At 43.7% G+C, this 11,949-nt stretch overlaps 1 protein-coding gene across 11 annotated transcripts in view; it reads right to left on the reverse strand.

The window, feature by feature from the left end:
- Positions 1 to 11,734, reverse strand: part of STX8 (syntaxin 8) — a 380,941-nt gene extending 369,207 nt beyond the window's left edge. For 10 of the 11 annotated variants that reach the window (XR_013405821.1, XR_013405823.1, XR_013405822.1 and 7 more), the window contains exons 1-2: positions 11,678 to 11,734; positions 4,796 to 4,895 (exon numbers count right to left, since the gene is read on the reverse strand). Coding sequence is in view for 3 of the 11 variants with exons in the window: in XM_077969535.1 (XP_077825661.1) it covers positions 4,796 to 4,895; positions 11,678 to 11,694 (117 nt within the window). In the remaining 8 variants the exon portion in view is untranslated. 11 annotated transcript variants of the gene reach the window in all.
- Positions 11,735 to 11,949: the final 215 nt, after the last annotated feature.

Consider the following 11,949-nt stretch of genomic DNA (forward strand, 5'->3'; position numbering starts at 1 on the left):
GAGAAAAAGAGGAGAGGAGAGGAGAGGAGAAAAGAGAAGAGAAAGGAAAAAGGAGAGGAGAGGAGAGGAGAGGAGAGGAGAGGAGAGGAGAGGAGAGGAGAGGAGAGGAGAGGAGAGGAGAGGAGAGGAGAGGAGAGGAGAGGAGAGGAGAGGAGAGGAGAGGAGAGGAGAGGAGAGGAGAAAAGAGAAGAGAAAGGAAAAAGGAGAGGAGAGGAGAGGGAAAGGACAAGGAAAGGGAAAGGAAAGGACAAGGACAAGGAAAGGGAGAGAAAGAGAGAAAGGAAGGAAAAGAAAGAAAGAAAGAGAGAGAGAGAGAAAGAAAGGAAGGAAGGAAGGAGAAAGAAAGAGAAAAAGAAAGAAAGAGAGAGAAAGAAAGAAAGAGAAAGAAAAAGAAAGAGGGAAAGAAAGAGAAAGGAGAAGAGAGAAAAAAAGAGAAGAGAGAAAGAAAGAGAGAAAGAGACAAAGAAAGAAAGACAGGAGGGAGGGAGGGAGGGAGGGAAAAGAAAAGGTATTCAAATAGGAAGAGAGGAAGTCAAACTACCCGTTTGCAGACAACATGATCCTGTATCTAGAAAACCTCATACTCCCAGTCCAAAAGCTCAATAAGCTTACAAACAGCTTCAGTCAAGTCTCAGGATACAAAATCAAAGTGCAAAAAAATCCCTAACATTCTTGTGTATCAACAGTCAAGCCAAGGGCCAAATCAGGAATGCAATCCTATTTACAATTACCAACAGAAAATAAAATACCTAGGAAGACAGCTAACCATGGGGTAAAGATCTCTACAAGAAGAACTACAAAACACTGCTCAAAGAAATCAGAGATGACACGGGTCAGGTGCGATGGCTCACACCTGTAATCCCAGCACTTTGGGAGGCTGAGGCGGGTGGATCACGAGGTCAGGAGATCGAGACCATCCTGGCTAACAAGGTGAAACCCCGTCTCTACTAAAAATACAAAAAATTAGCCGGGCGTGGTGGCGGGCGCCTGTAGTCCCAGCTACTCAGGAGGCTGAGGCAGAAGAATGGCGTGAACCCAGGAGGTGGAGCTTGCAGTGAGCCCATATCTCACCACTGCACTCCAGCCTGGGCAGCAATGCAAGACTCAGTCTCAGAAAAAATTAATAAATAAATAAAAGAAATCAGAGATGACACAAACAAATAGAAAAACAGTCCATGCTCATGGACAGCAAGAAGCAATATCGTTAAAATGGCCATACTGCCCAAAGCAATTTATAGATTCAATGCCATTCCTATTAAACTACCATTGACATTCTTCACAGAACTAGAAAAAAGTATTTTAAAATTCATATGGAACCAAAAAAGGGCCCAAATAGCCAAGGCAATCCAGAGCAAAAAGAACAAAGCTGGGCCGGGCACAGTGGCTCACGCCTGTAATCCCAGGACTTTGGGAAGCCAAGGCAGGAGGATCATCTGAGGTCAGGAGTTCGAGATCAACCTGGCCAACATGGCGAGAGCCCATCTCTACTAAAACTACAAAAATTAGCTGGAAGTGGTGGCTCATGCCTGTAATCCCAGCTACCCAGGAGGCTGAGGCACGAGAATCACTTGAACCCAGGAGGCGGCGGTTGCAGTGAGCCAAGATCATGCCACTGCACTCCAGCATGGGTGACAGAGCGGGACTCTGTCTCAAAAAAATAATAATAAAATAAAAATAACAAAGCTGGAAGTATCATGCTACCCAACTTCAAACTATACTATAGGGCTACAGTAACCAAAACAGACATAGACCAATGGAACAGAATAGAGAACCCAGTTGACCAGGCACAGTGGCTCACGCCTATAATCCCAGCACTTTGGGAGGCCAAGGCGGGTAGATCACTTGAGGTCAGAAGTTCGAGACCAGCCTGGCCAACACGGCAAAACCCTCTCTCTACTAAAACTACAAAAATTACCTGGGCATGGTGGCACACACCTGGAATCCCAGCTACTTGGGTAGCTGAGATGCAAGAATCACTTGAAGCCAGAAGGGAGAGGTTGCAGTGAGCTAAGAGCATGCCACTGCACTCCAGCCTAGGTGATAAAGCAACACTTGTCTCAAAAAAAAAAAGAGTACCCAGAAATAAGGCTGCATGTACAACTATCTGATCTTCGACAAACCTGACAAAAACAAGCAATGGGGAAAGGATTCCCTATTCAATAAGTGGTGCTGGGATAACTGGCTACCACGTGCACAAGATAGAAACTGGACTCCTTCCTCACACCATATGCAAAAATTAACTCAAGACGGATTAAAGACTTAAGTGTAAAACCTAAATCTATAAAAACCCTGGAAGACAACCTAGGCAATACCATTCTGGACATGAGAACAGACAAAGATTTCATGACAAAGACACTAAAAACCATTGCAACAAAAGCAAAAACTGACAAATGGGCTCTAATCAACGAAAGAGCTTCTGCACAGAAAAGGAAACTATCCACAGAGTGAACAAACAATCTACAAACTGGGAGAAAATAATTGAAAACTATGCATCTGACAAAGGTCTAATATTCAGTATCTATAAGGAACCTAAGCAAATTTACAAGAAAAATCCACCCCATTAAAAAGCGGGCAAAGGACATAAACAGACACTTTTCAAAAGAAGACAGACATGGTCCCAAAAAACATAGGAAAAAAGCTCAACATCACTGATCATTAGAGAAGTGCAAATCGAAACCACAAGGAGATACCATCTCACACCCGTCAGAATGGCTATTACTAAAAAGTCAAAAAATAACAGATGCTGGCGAGGTTACAGAGAAAAAGGAATGCTTATACACTGTTGGTGGGAGTGTAAATCAGTTCAATCATTGTGGAAGAAAGTGTGGCAATTCCTCAAAGAACTAAAAAGAGAAATACTATTTGATCCAGCAATCCTATTATTGGGTATATACCCAAAGGAACAGAAATCATTCTTCCATAAAGACACATGCATGTGGGCGGGGTGCAGTGGCTTACACCTGTAATCTCAGCACTTTGGGAGGCCGAGGTGGGTGGATCACCTGAGGGAAGGTGTTCGAGACAAGCCTGGCCAATGTGGCGAAACCCCATCTCTGCTAAAAATACAAAAATTAGCCAGGCCTGGTGGCAGGCGCTTGTAATCCCAGCTACTCAGGAGGCTGGGGTAGGAGAATCGCTTGAGCCTGGAAGTCAGAGGTTGCAGTGAGCCGAGATCGCACCACTGCACTCCAGCCTGGGCAACAAGAGCAAAACTCCGTCTCAAAAACAGAAAGAGACACATGCATGTGTATGTTCACTGCAGTACTATTCACAATAACAAAAGACATAGAATCATCTAATGCCCATCAGTGGTAGATCAGATAGAGAAAATGTGGTACATATACAACATGGAATATTATGCCGCAGTAAAAAAGATCGAGATCATGTCCTTTGCAGGAATATAGATGGAGCTGAAGGCCATTCTCCTTAGCAAACTAATGCAGGAACAGAAAACCAAATACCACATGTTCTCACATTCTGTAGGTTGGTTGTTCACTCTGTTGATACAGGAGACAGCTAAATGGTGAGAACATATGGATACATACAGGAAAATGACACACACTGGGGCCTAGCAGAGGGAGGAAGTCGGAAGCAGGAAGAGGTCAGGAAAAATAGGAAGTGCTAGGCTTAATACCTGGGTGACAAAATAATGTGTACCACAAACCCCCATAACACAAGCTTACCTATACGACAAACCTGCATATGTACCCCTGAACTTGAAAGCTAAACTCTTTAAAAAAAATTCTCATAACTTCGGAACATAATAACCTCAGTATTCTTAGTAGATTAATCTAAACTTAAAAAGACTCAAAGTTTGAACTTAGTGTTCGTCGCGGTACTTTACAGTCATTCGGAAACCATTTTCTGTAAACTGTAAAATAGACCATATGAGTAAAAACATACTGATGCTTTTGGAAACTAGGATTCTCAGTGTGAGAGAAAGCACATACAAATTTGGAATGGGGAAAATAAGGAAGAAAGGTGTGCTGTTAGATTTGAATCGAAGGCTTACATTTTTAATCATAATCACAAGTATAAACTTGTGATTTCACAAAAATCTATTTCCTAGCCAAATCCCATCACTGTTTTTATACAGCCCATAACTAAAGATGGTTTTTACATCTTTTTCTTTTTTGAGACAGAGTCTCACTCTGTTGCCCAGGCTGGAGTGCAGTGGTGCAATCTCGGCTCACTGCAGCCTCCGCCTCCTGGGTTCAAGCAATTCTCCCACCTCAGCCTCCCGAGTAGCTGGGACTACAGGTGTGCACCACCATGCCCGGCTAATTTCTGTATTTTTAGTAGAGACGGGGTTTCACCATGTTGCCCAGGCTGGTCTTGAATTCCTGGCCTCAAGCAATCTGCCCGCCTCAGCCTCCCAAAGTGCTGGGATTATAGGTGTGAGCCACCACGCCTGGCCTGTTTTTACATTTTTAATGTAAAATGTAAAAACTATAACTATCCTTGTGGTGAGGATAGAAACTCAAAGACTTGAAGACATTGTCTCTTGGCCTGCAAAAACTAAAAGATTTATTATCTGGAGGAAGTTTACTAACCCTTGAACTAGACTATAAAATTGTTAGAAATATTTAAAGTAAAACAGGAGAACTTAAATGTGTTATGCTTCATTTAGTCTCAATGTTTAAATAACTACTAACTGGTTGGCTGTTCTGCCAATTCAACATATGTAAGCAGAGAGATCATCATACACACATGTGCACAGAGAGCCTCAAAGGAAGATAGGGTTTTTGGACCTCAAAACTCAAATCATTGGGTACTAATTCTCTCCTGATATTACCTTCGGTGCCTTTTCACCTTTTCTTTCATACTGATTTCGTTGTTGAATTTTCTCCGCAATTTCTTGGGCAATTTGACAAGTAGAATCGTATGTGAAGAACCTGCATCAAAGTCGTAAAAAGAGAAAATATATAAGGTTCTTTAGAAGAAATCTTTGCCCTAAGTTTGACATTTTCATTCTAGCCAAAGAATTCGAACAGAAGGGAAGAATAACATCACCAGTAAAAGCAACATGGACTGGAGCGTTATTTACCATGTGCCAGGCACTATTCTGAAGGCTTCGTTAGTAATAACTCACTTAATCTAAACAGGAACGCTATGAAGTGGGTACCATTACCATCTCCAACTCGCACAGGAGAAAAGGAGGCACAAGGAGGTAAAGTGACTTGCCCAAGTGGTTCTGCCCGCTGCAAACCAAGGCTGTCTGGCCCCAGAGCCGAGGCTCTTAATGTGGGGGCCTCCGCTGCACTGGGCATGTTCTGAGCACTGGTACAGCAGTGAACAGAATGAAAACAGTCCCTCTTTCAAGAAGCCCATATCTTAGGGAAAGAAAGTCATAAGACAAATAAATACATAGTATGTCAGGTGTTGACAGGTGCTAAGAAGAAAAGTGCAGCAGGATAAAGGGACAGAGAGTGATGAGGAGCTGCTACTTACGTTCAGGTGACACTGAGGCAAGGTGAAGAAGCTGGCCTCACAGATGCCTGGGGGACAGCTCTAGGGTGCAGGAACAGCAAGTACTGTCTAGCCTAAAACCAAATGCTCTGGGGACAAAGGCCCCGCACCCGCCTGACATCTGAGCTTGCCAGAATTCTCTCAAAATATTTAATAAGCTTCTAGTTGTTATTCAGGGTTGGAGGCTTTGAAGGGTTCACAGTGAACTCCCAATAGCCCCTGATGTTTTGCTTCTCTCAGAGCATTTTTACTTTCTATCATATAGAAAATACTTAAGCAGGCCAGGCGCAGTGGCTCATGCCTGTAATACCAGCACTTTGGGAGGCCAAGGCGGGTGGATCGCGAGGTCAGAAGTTCGAGACAAGCCTGGCCAACATAGTGAAACCCCTCTCTCGACTAAAAATACAAAAAATTAGCCAGGCATGGTGGCGGGTGCCTATAATCCCAGCTACTTGGGAGGCTGAGGCAGGAGAATCGCTGAACCCGGGAGGCAGAGGTTGCAGCGAGCTGAGATCGCGCCACTGCACTCCAGCCTGGCGACAGTGTGAGACTCCGTCTCAAACAAACAAACAAAAAAATGAAAATACTTAAGCAGGGATACACATTTCATTTCTCCTACCAGGCAGTCTGCTCCTAAAAAGCAGGGACTCTGTGGACTAACGTGACCAGCATTCTTTTCCAGGACTAGTCTATTACAAAATATTGGAAACTCCCATTAGCCCTAATGTCCTAAGTTTTGCTTGAGTAAACAATATATTTTTTGAAACCTTCCAATTCCCACATATCATTTGAACACTGAGGGAACTTGATAAGTGGTTTTTTTAAATGAAGGAAAATGTACCCATCAATTCCCTTAGGAATCTTACTAGAGTAATTATAGCAATAGTCACAGCTGAGTACCTGACCTGAGCCAGGTCCTATGCTAAGAGCTTCATATTGTAAGGATCCTGAGGGAGGATCCTGAACCACTAACCACTATACTCTAAAGCAGCACCATTCACATATATATCATATATATATCATACACATTCACATATATCATACATATCACTGATACATATATTCATACTATCACATATGTATCATTGATATCCATATATACTATATATTCATATATATCACATGTACATCATTCATATATGTATTCATGTATGTGTGTGTATGGAAAAATAGCAGTATATAAGAAAACACAGAATTAAGAAAATAGGAGGCTAAATAAGGAAAATTGGGTCCTGCTCCCAACTTTGCCACATTTCACCTTTTCTTCCTCCATATTATCATGAAAAGAGGAGCCTAGGTCTGGCTCTGGGGTCCAGACCATACATATAAAAATGAACCACATATAGTAAGTTTTGCCTCCTGCCAAATGTGGGATCTAAGTGTAAGTATGTCTGGAGTTCAGAGGTGGGAGAGATTACTGTTGGCCAAGGCGCTCAGATGGAAAAGGTCCATGAGGTTACATCTGGATGACCACAAGGTTAAAACAGGTCTCTTATTCAGACAGGAGGCAGGAGCATATTCTAGACGTAGTGAAAGACAGAGCAAGCAAAGATGAACAGAAAGGAACGTGTCCGGCACGTTTGGCTGCGTGGTGGCCCTGGAAGCCTGGTAAGTAAAAAATGGTAGACATGAGTAGAAGCTAGTTTCTGCAGAGCCTTGAACACCAGTCTAACAAGGTTAGACTTCAAGGAGAATTTTAGAGCCATAGAGGACACTTTTACACACAGAGAGAGGCCCTAAAGAGGTTATGAGAAATGTAACAGCTGCCACAAACTCCCAGGTGTCCTGACTCCAGTCCTTGTGTTGTTATTTTAGCCCTAAAGAGCAGTAGTTCTGAAACAAGTTGCAATCACTGGGGAATCTTTAAAAAAATAACAATGCCTGGTCCCAACCTCAGCATTCTGATCAAACTGGTATGGGGTTTGTCCTGGGCGTGGGGAGCTTTAAAAGTTTTCCAAGAGATTGAAATCTGTGGCAAAGTCCTGGAACCCTTGGCCTGGGGTAATAGACAACCTCATTACACTATCAAGCACAGAGGTGCCTGAAGTACTAGTTTAGAAAAGCAATCTGGCGGAGGGGTGAGGCAGGAGAATCGCTTGAACCCGGGAGGCAGAGGTTGCAGTGAGCCGAGATCGCGCCATTGCACTCCAGCCTGGGAGACAAGAGAGGCTTCGTCTAAAAAAAAGAAAAAAAAAAAAAAAAAAAAAAACATAATCTGGGCCAGGCACGGGTGTGGTGGCTCATACCTGTAATCCCAGCACTTTGGGAGGTCAAGATGGGCGGATCACCTGAGGTCAGGAGTTCAAGACCAGCCTGGCCAACATGGTGAAACCCTGTCTCTACTAAAAACACAAAAATTAGCCGGGTGTGGTGGTGGGTGCTTGTAATCCCAGCTACTTGGGAGGCTGAGATAGGAGAATCACTTGAACTCAGGAGGCAGAGGCTGCAGTGAGCCAAGATCGTGCCACTGCACTCCAGCCTGGACAACGGAACAAGACTCTGTCTCAAAAAAAAAAAAAAAAAAGGTGTGGAGGGCAGAGATGAAACAAGAATGGCAGAATATTGATAATTACAGAAATTGGGTGGTGAGTATGGAAGGGGCCCATTGTACTATTCTAGTTTGTGTATCTTTTACCTTCCAAAATAAAGTTTTTAAAAAGCAAATCAACAAAAAGAAGACCATGCTACCAACATAAAAAGTCCAGTCAGGAATATAAAACTATTAAGGTTTAAGTGTAATTTTCAACAAATAAGTTACCCTGACGGTAAAGCTAATTAACGTTAGCAAAGAACCAGTTTAGAGACAGTATCACGTGCTACTTCTGTTAAACAGCCAGCTTACCACTTGTTTTGATAGGCCATTAAAATAGTAACTGCTCTATTCCATTTCTAAACACTGAGGGAGGTGCCAATGACCTATGACTTTAGCAACACAAAGGTAAAACTGTAGTTGAATCTGTTTTTATAGGTTTTTTGTTTGTTTGTTTTGCTTTGTTTTGACATGGAGTCTCACTCTGTCACCTAGGCTGGAGTGCAGTGGTGCGATCTCAGCTCACTGCACATCTGCCTCCCAGGTTCAAGTGATTCTCCTGCCTCAGCCTCCTGAGTAGCTGGTATTACAGGCGTGCACCACCATGCCCAGCTAATTTTCGCATTTTTAGTAAAGAGGGGGTTTCATCACGTTGGTCAGGCTGGTCTCAAACTCCTGACCTTGTGATCTGCCTGCCTCAGCCTCCCAGAGTGCTGGGATTACAGGCATGAGCCACCGCACCTGGCCTTTTATAGGTTTTTAAAGAAGGTGGAGGGCAATTTAGGAATATGTATTGTAAACCAAAAATAAAATTCTAAGGCCTCCTCGACCCGCAGCCATCTGCATGGATCCCACCCCCCAGGCAAGGGCATTCCAAAGTTAACCTGAAACAGGTCTTAAGTCTGATAAGAAACATTTACAATCTATTCTCTCTAAAGCCTGCTACCCAGAGGCTTCATTTGCATGATAAAATCTTGGTCTCCACTACCCCTTATCATAACCCAGACATTCCTTTCTATTGATAATAAGTCAACCAATTGCCAATCAGAAAATTTTTCAAACTACTTATGACCTTGAAGCCTCCCCCACCCCCTTCAAGGTGTCCCGCCCTTCTGGATTGAGCCATCATAAATCTCACATGTATTAACTCATGTATTATTCTTCCTAAATTGTATAAAAGCAAGCTGTTCCCCAACCACCTTGGGCACAGGTCTTCAGAACCTCCTGAGGCTGTGTCACGGGTGCATTTGTTATTATTATTTTTTTTTTTTTTTGAGACGGAGTATCGCCCTATCGCCCAGACTGGAGTGCAGTGGCGCAATCTCGGCTCACTGCAACCTCTGCCTCCCAGGTTCAAGCGATTCTCCTGCCTCAGCCTCCCAAGTAGCTAGGATTACAGCGCGTGCCTCCACGCTCAGCTAATTTTTTTTGTATTTTTAGTAGAGACGGGGTTTCACCATGTTGGCCAGGCTGGTCTCGAACTCCTGACCTCGTGATCCACACGGGTGCATTCTTAACCTTGGCAAAATAAACTTTCTAAATTGATTGAGTCCTGTCTCAGATACTTTGGAGTTCACAGTATCAAGGGCCTTAAAAATGTTCGTACCCTTCAGCCCTCACTTTCAACAATCTAATGAGAAAGCCACTTAGTCAAACTAATTGAGAATAACAAAAAAAAATAATAAATGCTTTCACTTTCAACAGTTCTAATTCCTACTTCTAGACAGGGAGCCCAAGGAAATAAGAGATGGAACAGAGGAACTGCCTTTGCAATCATAAAACAAAACAAAACATCAAAAAACCAAAAAACTAATATAAGGAGAAAAATAAATTATGGTCATTCATGTGATGCATTATTATGCAACATTAGAAAATTATGAGGCCGGGTGTGGTGGCTCACACCTGTAATCACAGCACTTTGGGAGGCCGAGGCACGCAGATTGCCTGAGCTCAGGAATTCGAGATCAGCCTGGGCAACACCGCGAAACCCTGTCTCTACTAAAATACAAAAAATTAGCTGGGTGTGGCAGCATGAGCCTGTAGTTCCAGCTACTCTGGAAGCTGAGGCAGGAGAGTTGCTTGAACCCGGGAGGTGGAGGTTGCAGTGAGCCAAGATCACGCCATTGCACTCCAGCCTGGGTGACAGAGCAAGACTCCATCTCAAAAAAAAAAAAAGAGAGAGAAAGAAAATTATGTTTTCAAAGAATGTCCAATGACATAGAGAAATGCTGTTTTACTATATATAAAATACAGATTAAAGTAACAAATTCATTGTTAAAAATTAAACAATGGCTATTTCCAAATTATAGAGTTAAAGATGCTATTTATTTTCCTCTGCAAATTTTCAATATTCTCTAAATTAGATATTCTCTATCAAGGGGTGTATATAACTGTTAAAATTAGGGATTTGGGTTTTTTGGTTGTTTTTTTTTTTTTTTTTTTTGAGGCGGAGTTTCGCTTTTGTTGCCCAGGCTGGAGTGCAATGGCGCTATGTCAGCTCACCACAACCTACATCTCTCGGGCTCAAGCGATTCTCCTGCCTCAGTCTCCTGAGTAGCTGGGATTACAGGCACCCGCCACCACGCCCAGCTGATTTTGTAATCTTTAGTAGAGAGGGGGTTTCTCCATGTTGGTCAGGCTGGTCTCGAACTCCCGACCTCAGGTGATCCACCTGCGTCGGTCTCCCAAAGTACTGGGATTACAGGCGTGAGCCACCACCGCGTCCGGCCTAAAATTAGGTCTAAAAAAGTCACTGCTAAATTAAATAATTGACCCAAATAACCTAGATTCCAGGCAACTCAACTTTGTTCTTGGAACCCATTCTTCTAACATCCAGGCTGAGGGTAACTTAAAGAATTATAAACTATATTAGAAATAACAACATAAGACATATATTCCAACAAGAACGCTATAGAGCTGTAATGTTTTTAATTATTAAGCAGAAAGGTCAAGTCTATGTTCAATAACAATATGTTCCTTGGGATCAAACAATATGTTCCTTGAGATCAAAAGTTGCATCTTTCATCAAGCAGTCCTTGGGATTGACTGCTAAATAAATGACCCTTATCACCTATTGTTTTACTGCAGAAGCTACTGCTAAATGAAAAGACTTCATGATATTAACTCAAGAAAGTGCAAAATGCCTTATAAACAAGCGCACAATTTCCCTCCCAGGTTCCTGTATCTGGAAGGGCCCCCAGGATCTAGGTCTTAGACCCAGCTGGTTACTAACTGGCTGGTGACCATGGATTCTGAACCTCGGTTTCTCCACCTGTGAAATAAGGGGGTTTACCGAGATGGACAGACATGCTACAAAAAGGTTATTTCGACTTCACTTTTATAGGAGTCCAAGGAAGCCTGCACCGGCCAGCTCCACAACCAGGATGGGCGGGAAATCCCCGCAGCGAGATGCAGCCCAGAAAAGCTAGAGAAATATTCAGAGATTTGGCTCAAATCCTCAGCTCTCCAGCTGACCACCCGGTCTCCTTCCCCAGCTACCCTTGGAAGGACCAAGGGTGGCGGGATGTGGCTGAGTCCCCTCAGTAGAGGAAGGGTCTCGCTGCCCCTCCCCTCATCTCGAAAGACCTCCAGGGGCAATGCGAAGTGATCGCCTGCTCCCCGGAAGCCCGGCTTCCCCGAAGGTCCCTCCGCGCATCGCCACCCTCACCCTGGGCTCACCAGGGGTCCGGTGCCATCCTGCAGACTCCGCCCGCCGCTCGGACTCTTCCTGCTCTTAGCAGCTGACTACGGCGGCCCGCACGGCTCACTCCCCGCAGTTCGTCCCGTGCGCGACCGGAGCCTGGAGTTTGCAAAGTGAATAACTAGAGCCTAAGAACCATGATCAGAGAAAGGAAAGTGCTCCCCTGGGAACAGTTGGCTGGCGCAATCTACTCCCACTAAGAGACGCGAACAGCTGAGCTCAGTTAAAATTGTTAAATAGAAACTAACCA

Source organism: Macaca mulatta, chromosome 16, assembly GCF_049350105.2.
Source record: "Macaca mulatta isolate MMU2019108-1 chromosome 16, T2T-MMU8v2.0, whole genome shotgun sequence".
NCBI lineage: Eukaryota > Metazoa > Chordata > Mammalia > Primates > Cercopithecidae > Macaca > Macaca mulatta.